The sequence below is a fragment of the Trachemys scripta genome, chromosome 2 (genome assembly GCF_013100865.1).
Source record: "Trachemys scripta elegans isolate TJP31775 chromosome 2, CAS_Tse_1.0, whole genome shotgun sequence".
NCBI lineage: Eukaryota > Metazoa > Chordata > Testudines > Emydidae > Trachemys > Trachemys scripta.
This window is the reverse complement of record NC_048299.1, coordinates 157,432,662-157,449,726: the sequence shown is the minus strand read 5'-3', so window position 1 is coordinate 157,449,726 and position 17,065 is coordinate 157,432,662. Positions and strand designations below refer to the sequence as shown.

The 17,065-nt window shown below is 40.0% G+C and overlaps 1 protein-coding gene across 2 annotated transcripts in view; it reads left to right on the top strand.

The window, feature by feature from the left end:
- Nucleotides 1-2,343: 2,343 nt before the first annotated feature.
- The window catches only part of VDAC3 (voltage dependent anion channel 3), a 42,530-nt gene continuing 27,808 nt past the window's right edge, over nt 2,344-17,065 (top strand). For both annotated transcript variants that reach the window (XM_034762057.1, XM_034762056.1), the window contains exons 1-3: nt 2,344-2,458; nt 12,339-12,451; nt 16,216-16,287. In XM_034762057.1, the coding sequence (XP_034617948.1) occupies nt 12,418-12,451; nt 16,216-16,287 (106 nt within the window). In that variant the 5' untranslated portion in view covers nt 2,344-2,458; nt 12,339-12,417. The remainder of the gene's footprint in view (nt 2,459-12,338; nt 12,452-16,215; nt 16,288-17,065) is intronic.

Genomic DNA, 17,065 nt, shown 5'->3' with positions numbered 1-17,065 from the left:
ACAATTGTTCTTTTATTTAATCATATAAATCACAAGAGAGTACAGATCAAACAAAATAGTAAACCCTGCAGCCTATTTCCCCTGCTTCAGTTTCCTCACTACTGCAGGGCATTCTTTGGCCTGGGGTTCAGGGCACTGCTTGTCTGCTGAAAAGTGAAATCATGTCCTCCAGCCCAACTTCTTGGCCCTAGGCCAGTCCATCCCCTTCTCCTCTCCTGTTCCAAGTCCCCCGTGTGGTTCCTTATTTAACCCCCTGGTTGGTCACCTGTACTGTTCCTGGTAAATTTCCACTGCTCCTACTTTCCTCCCTCTCTGCAAAGGAGGTAGGATAAAACTGCTTTTTCCTAAGCTTTAGCTCACCTACTGTTCCAAGGGATCTGTACCAGAATAGGGTTGTTGAATTCTAACTGTTCCCCATTGTATCTGTTCTAGGAGGATGTGACACCACCCATGGCAGCTAGGATGGGATTCATATTCACATAGAAGCATTCAAAAATACAGCAATTTTATAGTACAATATCCCAGTATCACCCATAAGTTGTACAGCTAGATACCCCAGGGTCATGTGTGTTGATTACAATAAAATAAGCTTATGGAAACAGTCCCCTATATTAAATACATAGATTTGTTTAGTTTGTACAATGATTATGAGACTGGCGGGGTGTAGGAAAATGTGATTGGGGTGAGTCTTGCCAACTCATAATTTTATTTTGAGTCTTGAGATAGTGGAGGGTGGTTCTCCGCCCACCCCCTGCAGATGTTGGAATAAAAAAAATAATAAAGTGTCCAGCCCTAGAACCTGTGGAAAAAGGCTTGAAAACATGAAGCAAGTGCACTGTAAACGTTCAGAACCCAAAAGGCAAATTAAAACAAAGGCCAAAATTATAATTTAAAATAGGGGTTTGGAAAGGATCCCCTATGAGGAGAGATTAAAGAGGCTAGGACTTTTCAACTTGGAAAAGAGGAGACTAAGGGGGGACATGATAGAGGCATATAAAATCATGAGTGGTGTGGAGAAAGTGAATAAGGAAAAGTTATTTACTTGTTCCCATAATATAAGAACTAGCGGCCACCAAATGAAATTAATGGGCAGGTTTAACGCAAATAAAAGGAAGTTCTTCACACAGTGCCCAGTCAACCTGTGGAACTCCTTGCCTGAGGAGGTTGTGAATGCTAGGACTATAGCAGGATTTAAAAGAGAACTAGATAAATTCATGGAGGTTAAAACCATTAATGGCTATTAGCCAAGACAGGTAAGGAATGGTGTCCCTAGCCTCTGTTTGTCAGAGGGATGGATGGACCTTTGGTCTGACCCAGTATGGCCATTCTTATGTTCTTAAAAAAAAAAAAAAAAAAAAGATTTTTAAGTTAATGCCATTATTGGGGGGAACTGATTCATGATTTTTAAATGCTTGGGGTTAACACGGGGGCCATAGTGTGAGAAGAGAGGAGCTGGTGGCTGTGTGTGACAGAGAGAAGGGAAAGGCATTTTGGGGAGACATACGGTGTACGTGGGAGAAACGGCAGTGTTGGAAGGGATGTGTTGGGGTATATTGTGGTGTGAACAAGGTGTGTGGGAGAAGTATGGTAGTGCCATGATGGTGGAGAGCTCTGTGTGAGAGGCATTCATGCTACAACGTGGGAGAAAAGTTTGTGGCAGGGATGCATCGAGGAGTTTGTACTCGATATGTGGTGGGGAATGAAATCACCTTTTCCAAGCGGAGGGTGGGAGCGACCTGCAGCAGGGATTGGGCCTGTAGCGTTCAGGGAGGTTTGCACAGCAGATGGTGGAAGCTGGCGGGACAGGCAGTTAGTCCTACTCTGCTGTGCACCCTTGGCGCAGGCCTGTGGGGCTGACTCAAGGATGGAGCGGGGCTGGGCCTGCCTGAGGCCGCCGTGCCCCAGTTACCGATGCGGAACCGATCGGCAGCTGAGCGAGCCAGGGCCGGCTCTGAGAGCAACTCTCTTTGCAGCATCCGGGGAGCCGGGGGTTGCCATGGCAATAGGCCGGTCATGGCGGCGAGCTAGGAAAGTGGATTGGCCAGGCCTGGGGCAATGAGGACTAGATGAGCGGAGCGCGATGCTGGGAGAACTACGAGGAGGTGAGACACCACCCTCCCCCCCCAGCTCAGGCAACAGAGCATGCGCAGACTGAGTCTCTCGTCAGCTTCCGGTCAATCGGAACTGTTCTGTGTGTCCTCCGCGCTCTTCACTCGCGCATGCGCGGTGGTGGTCTCTAACCATCGGTGCATGCGCAGTACTAGTCTGCGTGTGCCGTTCTGCGGTGCTGCGAGAAGATGCAACGGGAATTATAATGGGTGGTACTACGCACGCGCGGTGACGAAAGGGAGAGCGACGCGCGTGTGGCACTGGGAACTGGGAGCGTTGGGCATGCGCTGTAGATAGGCGTGGCGAGAGCGAGACCTTGAGCCTAGAGCCAGAAGACAGCGGCTTTACGGTACGGGGGGGTGAGACGCTGGGGCGGGGGGAGCTGAGCGGAGCCGGCAGCGGTGACGGTGCCCGGTCTGTTCGCTCCCACACCCCGTCGGGCTATAAGAGCGGGTAGGTCAGTGTCCGGCCTGGGCGACGTGAGGCCCCGGGCGGGGTCCGTGTGTGAGGGCTGGGGTAGTATAACCCTCGGGGGGGGGGGTGACCGTAGCTGCTCACAGCACATTGCGTATGTTATGTCTCTGTGAGATTCTGTCTCTGGTGTATGTTACAGCTTCTGTATGGTGCATTTACAATAACGAAAATCAATTGTGTCTTGACAATTTCCTGCTCTGGGTGTCTCCTAGGGTGACCAGACAGCAAGTGTGAAAAATCGGGACGGGGTGGGGGGTAATAGGATCCTATATAAGAAAAAGACCCCAAAATTGGGACTGTCCGTATAAAATCGGGACATCTGATCACCCTAGTGTCTCCAAAGTCACCTTGTGGTGCTGTCATGGCAACTGATGGCTTTGGCTGTTAAATTCAAAGCAATATGAGCTGTGTCCTTTTTGCATTTCCATGTCTTGGGGCGGGGCCGGGCATGGGGCAGAAGGTGTGTGCACGTGCACATACGCATTTCTTTACTTTTTTCAGAGTAGCAGCCGTGTTAGTCTGTATCTGCAAAAAGAACAGGAAAAAGAACAGAATGCTCTATATTTTATATTCTATATGCATCCGAAGAAGTGGGCTGTAGTCCACGAAAGCTTATGCTCTAATAAATCTGTTAGTCTCTAGGGTGCCACAAGTACTCCATTTCTTTACATTGTTGCCATTGGTTTTGTTCACAGAAAGTCTGAAATTGTTTGGGTATTTCTGGACTGTGACACCTGTGACTTTGATTCATGCCCTTGATTACTGGTTAAAGGACAACATAAACTTAAATCTATCAACTTTTGTTATTAATTGTGTTAAAAGCAGTTTAGGATACTATGCTTGCCTCTGGTTTAGTTAATGTTCTTTTAAAGGTGGCTGGGGACGTTGCAGTGTGGATTTGATTTAAATCAAATTGATTTAAATCATGATTTAAATTAGTAGTCAGGAAGACTCGATTTAATCATGGATTTCTACATAAAAGTGCATTCTTGTTGATTGTTATAACCTTGATACATATTTTTCACAACTTAGAGATAGATGTAAGTTACATTTTTAGAAGATAAATCACTTTTAAAATGAATAGTGTGTATTTTGAAAACTTTTCAGATTAGTTGTACAGCTATACCAGAAAATGAATGATTGGTTATTTCATTTACCAAAGGTAATTGAAGCAGATATTTATGAAGTCTTTGGGAGGTGAACTATCTCCAGTTCAACAGGTTAATCATTAATATTTTTCTTGCCATGCTGTATTAGGAGGAGAACATCACCAGACAGACATTTAAATTGTTTTATTTAACTAAAACACCAACGTCATGTATTCTGTTTTTTCTTCAACAGCAAATATATAATATTTTAACACAACAAGTGTTGTTAAAATTGTTTTAACTAAAATAGTTAAATGAAATATTTAAAAAAAAAATTAAATCGACTGTGTTAGGCAGGTCAACATGAGAAACTTAAAATATTGGCTTCTGTAGTTAACTCAGTTGTCTTCACCTTCATTTTCCTGTTTGTTCATAATCTGCTTTTTCAGGTCCCAAACGATTTCTCAATTTGGAATGAATTAGTCCAAAGGAAGAAAATATTCTTTCTACACCAGCAGAAGAAGCTACTGCTGTTAAAAGTGAGATTATCACTTCAACAGTCTCTGAATCCAAGTGCTTAACTGACTTCCTCCAGTTCGCTACTGTGACTTGCTTTAAAATACCATCAGCAAACATATATTTCTTGAATGGTTCACCCTTAGCTCTGAAGTTTATTATAGTTGGCATTATGGAGGGATGATTGCTGGATGTCCATGTCATAGCCAACTCCTCTTCTTCTGCAGTTAAGGTTTGACTCTGGTACCGAGTATTGAGAATATTGGCAAGAAAATGAGCTGGAGATAGTGCTTATCCCATTAGTTTTTTTAATGCTTGTAATTTAACTCTGTCATTGCATATTTCTCTTTTTAAGATTTCACTCAGTTCCTTCCAAATTTTAACAACGTCGGCAATAAAACAGCTATTTCCCTGCATTTTGTTCAAGGCTACAGAAATAGGTTTCAGGGTACTCCGCATGTGTTCAACGCTTCTCTTAAGACCTTTGGCTGTGACAGTGCCATCTATTTTTTTTCACAATTTTGTTCACAAACTGTCATCAGATTAGGCCAGTTCTTGATCTAATGCTCAAAACAGTCCACTACTGAATTCCGTCGCACATCTTGTGGCAGAGTTAGCTTGGTTCCTCCCACTTTTTTCAGAGCAGCTGCTGCAAAGTGGTTGTTACGGAAGTATTTTGCAATTTCAACATTAGCCTTTATTTCTGGAACACTTAAGTCTTTGGCTAGAAGGTGCATCAAATGAGCACTGCAACCGTATGTTATTAGCTTGGGACTCTCTTCTAAATTTCTTCTCATCTTGGATACATTTGCAGCATTGTCTGTGACCAAGCTGCGTACTAGACATTTGATTTTTTTTTTCACAGTTTGTTATAGCTTTTGCTGCTACTTCTTGTAAGTATTCTGCTGTGTGTGCATTTCCTGATGTATCAGTTGTTTCTGTAAGGAAGACATTCCCTTCTTCTGTTGTCACACAAGCACATACAACAGGATCTTTGTGGACATTGCTCCACCCATCAAGACTCAGGTTAACAATTTTACCCTCTAGACCTTTTGCACACTGCTCAGTTTCTCTTTCGTACACTTTATCCAGCAATTTGCCTGCAACATCTATGCTGTTGGGTGAACTGTATCCTGGTCTTAATGACTGAACCATGTTAATGGAAGTGAGGGTTCTCAATCATACGGAAAGGAGAGTTTGTTGCATAAACAAACAGGGAAATTTTTTCATCAATTACCTCTTTTTGTAATCTGCTGGTTCTCATCTCAAACTTATCTATGGTTGTATCTGGATGATGGAGTTTTTTTTTCCTTTTTGCTACAGGTGATATACTGTGGCTATGTGACATACATGATGTGACTGAAACACTATCATCGGCAGATAACTCTGAAACTATAGAAAATTATGGTGATCTTGAAGGTGGATAGTCTTCAGAATCCTGTATGTTGAGGATAGATTCTCCTAAACAAAACAAGTCAATGCAGTTACTTAATTATTACCATACCGCTCATTTAGTATTACTTATTGCAGTCACTGGCAGTCAGTAGTAATTTAAAGGTGAAATTGTAAAAGGAAGATCTGCCTATTTCAACTATTTATTTATTTTTTATCACAATTGCATCTAAAATGATAGTACCATAGAGTAGCAACTATATTTTTTTGTTCAAACATGAGAATTGAACAATAGTCCAGAAGGAAGACAGGCAGTCCTTAAGAAAGAAGTATGAAATAACAGTTTATCAACCTGAAGATCCTGCATGTTCAGACATTTTCCTTTCATTATCTTCAACACAGCTTCTTCCTGAGAAGCAACAGAGTCCTGTGGCACCTTCTAGACTAACACAGAGGTCCCCAACGCTGTGCCCGTGGGTGCCATGGCACCCTCCGGGGCATTTGTGTGCCCACCTAGTGCCCAGCAGGGGAGAGAAGCCGCGGCCCCACGCCTGACAGGGACAGAGAACTCAGGCTGCGGATGCGGTGTTCTCTGTTCCCGGCAGGCACGGGGTCCGCCTAGTGCCCAGCAGGGGAGAGAAGCTGTGGCCCCGCACCTGCTGGGGACAGAGTACTCCGGGGATGCAGGCGCCGGTGTTTTCTGTCCTCGCAGCTTCTCTCTGGATTCATATATTATGTAATATTAAATATGTTTTTCGTATTATTTAATGTACGAATACAAAATAAGCCTTGAAAAATTGTTGGCGCCCGTTACACTCTTCTGAAAACATGAATGTGCTACTGGCCACAAAAAGGTTGGGGACCCTGGACTAACAGATGTATTGGAGCATAAGCTTTCGTGGGTGAATACCCACTTCATTAAAAGCTTATGCTCCAATACATCTGTTAGTCTATAAGGTGCCACAGGACTCTTAGTCTGGAACTGTAAAAAGCAACAAACACGGCTACCCCTCTGATACTTGACTCCTGAGAAGGAACACGTCTCATGATGTTTCATTCGGGCAACCAGGCTTTGCATTTCTTTGTTGCACTGTTTGCATTTTGCACGCATGCCTGTCTTACCCACAGGTAAAGAAACTTCATTAAAATATTCCCAAACTGGGGGTGTGTGTATTTTTGTGGGGGTTGTTTGTTTGTTGGTTTGGGGTTTTTTTGTATTTTTTTTACAGCCTGCTGCCATTATAGGTTTTCCCTTCTAGTGAGAGAATGGTATGGTAGATTTCTAATCAATGAAGGCTACACTCAGAAAGACCTCAAGACTTCTGGAATATGCTGCTCAAACAGTTTCACTTTTGTTTCTACTGCCTCTCACTCCCATCTCAAATTTATCTCTAGACTTCTTCTCCTTGTCCGGATCTATTCTGCCTCCAACAATCTTCTATTCATTGAACATTTTGAAACTTTCCACTTTTAGAGAGAGGTTAGGGATTGACTCTGTGTACACAAATTTGCAGAGGGACAATAGGGTTGAGGTTTGCGATTTCTCACCTCTATTTATTTATTTATTTATTTATTAAAAACATTTTTGCTGTTAACAAGCATGTTATCTCTGGAGACACAAATCCACAGTTTGAGAACTGAAAAATTAAGCATCTCTGATGGTATCTTCTAGACTGAGCACCGAGTCCCATTAGATAGATAGAAAGATTAATCTAAATCTATACCGAAGCCCCTGGAACCCCATAAGATTGGGTCCTTTATCCATGAACTATTGGAACTCGTTTACAAAACTTTTCTTAAACCTTATATGAATATATTGTCTCATAATATAGAATTAGAATTTATAATCCCTATTCCATGATGATATATCTTTATCTTTAGATAGGTTTTCTCCTCAAAAAGCATTTTATCAAAAAAATTCGATTTAAATAAAATCATTGATTTTTATCCACCCTGGCACATTGAGTCTCAGTCTAGCATGTGATGCTACAAGCACACACCTCAATAGATATGCCTGGATTTTAATGCATGCAGATGACCTATCTCCCCTCTTCCTCCTCCCACTGGAAGAAAATCATCCCTGGATTCAGATTGCTAGGACTAGAATTTTTGTTCATTTTGATCGCTCATTCAAAACCAGTGTCTAGAAAACCTCATTCATCCTGAAAGTACTACTACTACTTTCCCAATGGGTGTTTTTGCCCTTGCAAGATGCGGAATACTGATATCTTAAATAGGGACAGTATTACTACTTTTTCTGTATTTTGGATGAATGTTAATTTGACCCCCAAAAACGGTGTTTCTTCCTCTTTCAGCAAAGTCTGAGAGGTATTTGAGTCCTAGGCTGCTGCAGATTGCACGCACAAAGCTGTTTTTTGTTTCTGAGCTGCTACAACTGTCTGATGAAGTTTAATGGAGAAAATGTTGGATTTAATGCCTACAAGTCTAATAATTTCACTACAAAACTTTATCGGGTAAATTTAGGTACTCTTCAATGTGGAAATAAGAATCTCTTATGTCAACAGGAGCCAGGTATTCACATTGCCTTTTGGACTTTGCTGGGAGAGGGAATTGCAGTGGAAATATAAATACTGACTTTTTTAAAAGTTTTTGGGAAACTGAAATCCATAGATGTTTTACATTAACATTTGATAAATGTTGGAAACATATTAGAGTAAAGGAAATGTCAATCTAAAATTTGATCATTTTGATAACTCTTGCTTATCTCTCACCCCGAAAATGCTTAATTATAGTATGAATTTAGAAGCCTGTATTTTTGTGATCACAGAGATTAATCCTCCATGCCAGTGGTCCCCAACCTTTTTTGTCTGGCGGGCGCCAGACAACGAGCCATGGAGGACCGTGGCGGTGGACAAGCATCCGTCGAAATGCCGCGACAAGCAGCAGCATCCAGATGACTGCTTCTCGGCGGCATTTCGGCGGGTGCTCATCTACCGGCCAGGCACCTCGTTGGGGACCCCTGCTCCATACTGATTGAAATGCAGCATTACAATATTGTAGTTGATAGGAGCAGGGTTCTTATTGTGTACCACATAGTGTTTTCATTGACCACCTATCACTACAGCCTCTAAAAACAAGACCACATGTCTTCTGTGGCTACTGTAGTGCTTAGTGATGTGGGAAAAACGAATGTTAAAATAAACTTGTTTAATGTGACTGCCACTTAGTTATGGCCTTCCATTTTGTGTCTTTGCTGCTTTATTTCCTCTCCCGTTGTGTAACAGTTTACATTTTATCAGCATCAAATCTTCCCTTGTTGTCTGCAGCACACATTGCTCTAGCTCAGGGGCAGGCAACCTATGGCACGCGTGCCAAAGACAGCACGCAAGCTGATTTTCAGTGGCACGCACACTGGCCACCTGTCCGGGGGGGATCTGCATTTTAATTTAATTGAAGCTTAAACATTTTTTAAACCTTATTTGCTTTACATACAACAATAGTTTAGTTATATATTATAGACTTATAGAAAGATACCTTCTAAAAATGTTAAAATGTATTACTGGCACACGAAACCTTAAATTAGAGTGAATAAATGAAGACTCGGCGCACACTTCTGAAAGGTTGCTGACCGCTGCTCTAGCTTCTCTAAGGCCTGGTCTATGCTAGAAAGTTTTACCAATATAGCTACTTCAGTTAAGGGTGTGTGTGGGGTGGGGAAATAAAATCACATCCCTAATGAACATAGCTATGGCAGCAAAAGCCCTAGTGTAGATGCAGTTATACCTGCAGAAAAGTCCATTTGTCGGTATAGCTTATTCTGTTTGGGGAACTGGTTGAAACTATACACACACAGAAACTGTTGCTGGTATAAGCTGTCTCCATTAGGAGAATTTACCATTATAGCTCCTCTGGTATATCTATAGTAGCAAGCCCTTTTAAGTGTAATCCAGGCCTAAGTCACTTTGCAGCGAGGTGCATTAATTTAGATCAAAGTGATCACTGATATTAATCATGATTTAAATTAGCAATCACAAAACTTTTATTTAAATTTTAAGTGTTTTGCATTTGTACTTAGTTATCTTTAATCTTTAGAACATTAATTCCCAACTAAATATAGCCCTTTCACTAAATTTAGTGTTTTTTTGGTAACAGGGTATGCACTATGTCTCTATGCATTTATTGAAGCAGTTATGACTTAACTTACATTTATTCATATTCTTATTTTAAATATTAGAGTATGTTAGAAAATAGAGAGTGATGCATTTCTCATTTGCTATGTGGTTGTTTTTTTACCTGTGATTTGTATCTTTCTCTATTTGGATTGAAATTTAAATTAAAATTGTGCAAAACCAGCATTTTTAAATGGTTAAATAAAACTATCTCGTGCTGGATATGTAAGGAAAAATTGTATCAAAATGTTTTACGTTTAAAACAGATTTTTTTTTTAAATGAAGGAAGTATCTGTAGTTAGTTACTTAATTAAACTGATTGTTTCCGCTCACCATGTCCCTCAAGATTTTAGAAGAAGTAGGTATCATCCTTTCTCAACTAGTTATTATTCATTGATTACGAGGAAAACAAGTTTTCTTGCTTTTTTAACTCACAATTGGTTTCTTAAAAATGAACTAGTTAAATAAACTGAAATGAAGAAAATACTTTCTCTGCACCTACAGAAGAGGCTACTGCTGTCAAAAGTTAATTTAGCACTTCAACAAACTTTGGTTCTAGCTGCTTAGCAAGTGACTTCCACCAGTTCAGTGGTTTGACTTTCTTTTAAAACTCGAAAGCAAACATGTACTGCTTGATTTTTTTTTAATGTAATTTAAATGTTTTTAGATTATAGTAAAGGTAGGCCTTAAAATAAATTGTCACAATTTCAGATTTAATTGCAAATTGATTTATCTTTTAAAAAACAAACCTATATTTAATTTTATTGAGAACCAGTTTAAACAAAAAAAAAATTTTTTTTTTCTTCTTTAGTTGATTTATATCCCCAGTGCTTTGCTGTTCAGGTCAGTCCTATTACGTGCTTGCTACTACTTCAGTTTTGATACTTTCTGTACGTTTGTTTAGTGTCGAATTTTCACTAAAGAAACATCTAACAGACATGAAAATTATGGGGAGGTTATTGGATTTTGGAATTTAGTCATTCAGAATCTTTGAAAAGTGGAAACTCCCAAAGATAGACACGTGGCTAACAGAAAAGGCTTCTGCCAGAGGTCTGACAAATGCATCGCTCCTATGAAAGAAGCAGTTTTTCAGATCGCCATTTATGAATCACTGGTAACACTGATTTGTACTAGCTCTAATAGCTCTCTAGAGAACAGCTGCTACAGTCAGACAGCAGTTGAGTTGGGGAAGAGTAAAAGTGTAATCCAAATGTGATTTCCAAAATCTGATATCTTGTGACTCTCAACTGAAATAAATCACATGCTCAGATTTCCATTGGTGTCTAGAATTACCTCTCTCAAATGATTTATGAAGTATCTTGCCCAGAAATAGTCATTGTATCTCAGACCAGGCAAAAATTGAGGCCATTTACCCAGTAGAGTAGTTGGGATGCTGAAATCATCCTTTACTTTCACCAGTCTGTCTTTGCTGCCGAGGTGTTGGGTCCATAACTGGTGGTGATAGTCAGCACCTCCTTCAGGGATGACACGGTACAATTCTCCCTTAAGCATACATTTGTGAGTCCCGTGCTCAGAAATGTTTTTCTTTAAAAATACTGTAAATACTTGACTACTCATTATTTAACGTTGAATATAAACAAACTCCTTTATAAAAGCATATGGGGTGTATTGTGGGTCACATTTACAGGTAATGAATCTAATACGGAAGGTGTACTAGAGATCTTTATGAAAACAGGGCTCAAATGGAGTGAAATGCCAAGCAGGAGGGTGATACACTTAATGACAGAATGGGTATTTGTCAGAGTAGAAGATCTTTCCTTTTGATTTTCTGTGAATATGCTTTAGGTACAGTGGGAGCTCTCACTGACTACATGCTGGACACCCTCTTCTGTTCTCCCATTTGCATTCACTTTTCTGTTTGGTGATAGGGGTATTGGGAAAGAATGATGATGGTGCAGTCCAGCTTCAATCTTGTTCTAACATATTAATCAATTGTCAGTTACCATGTGTTAAAACATGACTGAAAGTTAAAGTCTAGGCAAACCCTGTTAAAGGAATAGGGGGTAGTGATTCTGCCCCCTTTTCAGCAATTGATAAATGAGGGAGGGAGATGCTGGATATCCCCCAAAAAGTCAGGGTGGAGTGGGGTGGTGTATTACCTAGGGTAGATAGTGAAAGAGGTAGCTATTTAGTTTACTAGGTTTCTCACCAGGATGCCACTTGTGCATCTGATGGGGGCTTGTGCAGAGAACCATCTTTGGTATTGGCTTTTGCTCGTATATGTGTCTAATAACTGGTTTTGAGGCTTAAAAAATGTAACCACATATCCATAACCACAATATCTGCTTTTACACTTACCTGGTGTTGGCTGTGTTCTCTTTATTTTGTTTACTTTAATTCCTAGTAATGATTTTAAGTCATTGAGCTGTTTTAAAAACAATGGGATGAAAAATTCTGACAAACTTTAAAAGATAAAAGCAACTTTTTTAAAAATTTATGGAATAATTTGCTCCTGGCTCACCTCAGCAATTGTTCTTTGGTGAAAATCAGGTTTTATATCAGAAATGCAGCCTGCTCCACGACTAGGTTGCAGATGCTGCTGTAATAGTATAAGTAAAACTTGTCTTTCATCTTTAATGATGCATCAATTTTTTTCCATATTTGACAGGTTATAAAGAACTTTTATAAGTTCACATTTGAGACGTACATAATTTATGATCTAATCTTCATATAAGGAATCTGCAGTCATGTCCAGCTGTTCTGTACCTGCTAGACCCACAGGTATATATATATGTGTGTGTGTGTGTATATAGCAGAAGGCCAGATATTAAAAATAAAGAGGTTCATTAGAGAGTGTAAATTGTCTCAGCTCTGTGTAATCCATCCACAAGGTTGAGTTGTGAATTAATTCAGATACTTTGTTGATATCCTTGCATAATAGCCAGTATAGTGACAGAAAGTGAGCTTTGTGAAGCAGTTCTGCGCTTGATTAGTTTTGTCTTTTTGTGAGTGAAGTCAGAAACTGCTTGCTGCAAGAATAGATTTCTTGTCACACAAAGGTCAGAAGAACTCAAGTTTGCTCTTCAGCAAGAGCGTGGGGGAAGAGAAACCCAACAGTAATAAGAAAGAGGCTAAACAGTTAGCACTGCTGTGTAGTTCAAAGGAAAGGTAAGTGGTGTGAGTATTTGAAGGGAATGGATGATTTTAAAGATTTTTACCTCTTAGTTTGCATTATTATTATTATCTTGGATCAGCGGTGCTTTCAATGTAATATAATTTATCAAGTGGAGGATTGGAGATATTTCTAGTGGTAGCTGTTCAAGAGAAGCTTGGCAACAAATGAGCCATTCAGCTGTTGGTTAGTTGGTCCTTTCTGGAACAGAAGCTACCACAGTAACATGATGGATGTTTAAGATTTGCCATTATAAATCCATATTTCTCAGGCACAAACTCTAGAATAGAAGCCACCTATGTTTCTTTAATGTGAAGCCACTAGCAGAATATATTATTTAAAATGGTATTTAATAATATTTAGGTAGTGACACCAAACAAAAGGGTTGAGACATCCAACATTAAAACTAACACTCCACTCACAATGTTCAGTTTCTGGCTTTTTTTCTATTTAAACAAAATTAAAGTTGAGTCAGAGTTATTTATGTTAGACCATAGTCCCGTTTTTCTGTTAAGTGCATTATCAGAGAGAGACTCAGCAAGATCCTGGAGTGTCACCTGGAACTGGGCTACCACTGACCCAGCAGCCTGTGCTCCCTGTCACACTGTGCTGTTTTGACAAGCTGCAAAGTCCTCCAAGCTTGCACTTTCACCAGCATTCACACAAGTAGGAACACACCCAGCTGCAGTCACATGCAGGCTCTCTAACCACCAGCCTAGGACCCCAGAGCACTACTGTACTGCCCTGGTCAAATCTGGCCAGTATATGGGTTTAACACTCAGTCCGCCTCTCCCTCAATGTAAAGAGGAGCATGCACACTTGTGGTAACCAAGCTGAGATTTTCCCCAGACACCTTAGTCCAACACACACTGGTTTGGATTAAAATATAAAATAAGTTTATTAACTACAAACGGATAGATTTTAAGTGATTATAAATGATAATCAACAGATCAAAGCGGATTACCTAGTAAATAAACAAAACCGCAAACTGAGTTTAACATGCCAGATAGATAGGATATGAATTGGCAAATTCTCACCCTGAGTGATAAACAGGCTGGCAAATTCTTAAGGCACAAACTGCCTTGGCTTCGCAGCTTGGGTTTCCCAGGTTTTCATACACAGGCTAGAAATCCCTTTTAGTCTACGACCATCACTTCCCCCCCATTCAGTCTTGTTCAGTCTTTATTCCTCAGGTGTTTCCAGGTATGTTGTTGTGGGGAGAATGAGGTCCCCTCATGATGTCATTTTCCCCCTTTTATATCTTCTCCCCACTTGCTGGAAAGCTCTTTTGCTGTGACCTGGGTCAAACAGTTCCCACTGTGTAGTGCTATCTCTGAGAGGTTTCTGTTGTATATAGTTCCTGGGGTAATCCTTGTGCGCATTTCCTCATAACCATTAACATTGTTTGGCCTCTTTATTTTTGTACCTGAAAGGCTGCTTGTGGGTGTTTTCAACCTCACATGTTTCAGTAACACATACATAGCCAAACTTAACTTCACATACGATGATAGCACATACAATCCAACAACACATTAATGTCTAGCAGATCAAGACTTTTAGAATGATACCTCACAAAGCATACTTTGTACAAAGCATATCCTAATTACATGACCGTGGTGAATATTGGGGTACCAGGGTGTCAGTCACATCCACATACTGTAGACAGATGTCCTTTTTGTATTTTCCAAAGCTCTGGAAGACTACCTGAGGGGAAGAATGGAGAAAATAAGAGGGGAAAATCTTGTATAGTTCTAAATTGGCTTTGAGTTAATATTGGACTCCATGGGCTTTCATTTGCTGATTCATCAATGATTTATGGTATAGAGAGTAAACTTATGAAGTTTGCACACAATACCAAGCTGGGGCGCGGGGGCTAGGTTGCAAATTCTTTGGAGGATAGGGTTTTAAACTCAAAATGATCTGGACTAACAGGAGAAATGGTCTGAAGTAAATAGGATGAAATTCAATAAGGACAATGCAAAGTACTCTACTTAAGAAGGAACAATCACTTGCACACATACAAAATGGGGAATGACTGCCTAGGAGGGAGTACTGCAGAAAGGGATTTGGGGTCATAATGGATCACTAGCTAAATATGAGTCAGCAGTGTAACACTGTTTCAAAAAAGTAAACATCATTCTGGGATATATTAGCAGGAGTGCTGTAAGCAAGACACAAGAAGTAATTCTTCCACTCTACTCTGCGCTGATTAGGTCTCAGCTGGAATATTGTGTGAAGTTCTGGGTGCCACGTTTTGGGAAAGATATGGACAAATTGGAGAAAGTCCAGAGAAGAGCAACAAAAATGATTAAATGTTTAGAAAACATGACCTAGGAGGGAAGATTTAAAAAATTGGGTTTGTTTAGTCTGGAGAAGAGAAGACAGAAGGGGAACATAACAGTTTTTAAGTACACAAAAGGTTGTTACAGGGAGGAGGGAGAAAAAAAATTCTCTTTAACCTTGAGGAATCAATGAGCTGGGGGTTAGATTGGACCTTAGGAAAAACTTTCTAGCTGTCAGGGTAGATAAGCACTGGAATAAATTGCCTAGAGAGGTTGTGAAATCTCCATCATTGGAGATTTTTAAAACAGGTTAGACTAAAGGCCTGTCAGGGATGGCCTAGATCAGGGGTCGGCAACCTTTCAGAAGTGGTGTGCTGAGTCTTCATTTATTCACTCTAATTTAAAGTTTTGCGTGCCAGTAATACATTTTAACATTTTTAGAAGGTCTCTTTCTATGAGTCTATAATATATAACTAAACTATTGTTGTATGTAAAGTAAATAAGGTTTTTAAAATGTTTAAGAAGCTTCATTTAAAATTAAATTAAAATGCAGAGCCCCCCGGACCGGTGGCCAGGACCGGGCAGTGTGAGTGCCACTGAAAATCAGCTCACGTGCCGCCTTCTGCACACGTGCCATAGGTTGCCTACCCCTGGTCTAGATAATACTTTTTTTTCCTTCCTTCAGTGCAGGGGACTGGACTAGAAGATCTCTCGAGATCCCTTCCAGTCCTGCAATTCTATGAGTATTCACCACCATGGGGTATGTCACCTAGGGCCCTTGTCAGAACAGTTCCTATCATGAAAGGAGCATTCAATTGTTGGAACAGAAATGGAGTCAGTAAATTGTTGGGTTCTTTCTCTGATACAATATTAGCAGATTCTGGGACAAGTACATTGCTAGAATTTAATTCCACTTCTGGAGTACAGTGATTCTGAATTATAGATTGGCTTATGTTAAATTTCTGATATGATAAAATACCTTTTGTTCTTTCTGACAAAACAACGTGAAAGTAAGGAAGGTGTCTCTACTTAGTAAGATTTTTGGCTCTGTATTGTAAACTCTGGGTTCTCTCCACTTCTAATCTTTTCAGACCCAATGGCTGTCCCACCGTCCTACTGTGACCTGGGGAAATCCGCCAGGGATGTATTCAACAAAGGATATGGTAAGCTGCGTGATCATATGTTGATGCTAATAAACTTACATTTCTTAGGTGCCTTAACAAAAGTAATAATGCTATTTACATATGTATTCACAGAAATAATATTTTTTGATAATAATGTGACCAAATAAGTACAAGAGAAGGAGGAAAAAATATTTAGTGCTACTTACTCAATATATTAACCCACCATAAATGTGTATCAAACAAACTAGAAAGGAAACTGTTTTGAGTCTTGGTCAGAGAGATGCCACAAAATGTAATTTGAATAGTGAGAAGTGTTCCAGTGTCCTCCGCCTTTTATAGAGGATGCAGTGCTTCTCACCTTCTTTATTATATACAGGAATATGTATAATTATGTCCAACCCCTCGATGTAAGTTGCCAGAGCAGACCATTGGCAACAGACGATCCCCTCAGGTAGAATGCTCCTATGTTGTTTGAGACAAATTATGTGTAATGTTGGACACAGTACAAATAATTTAGAGCACTTTAAACTGGAAAATGTTATTTTAAAAGAAAACCAGAAAGTCTCTATAGGGGAGGAACTCTGTGCTTGAACTGTTCTCTTGTTTGCAATTCTTGATAATTTACATAAACAACGGCTTAATGCGGTATTTACATTGTTTGTGGCATAAAACTAGCACTATATAGCTGATAAAGAAGTGGCTTTTTTCTATATATGTATATTTATGATTTTCATGGATCTTCATACTGGATTTCTTCCTAGTTGATGATCATTTCTCCATCTGCTGTAAGAATTTTTAAAGGAAAATTGCTAATATC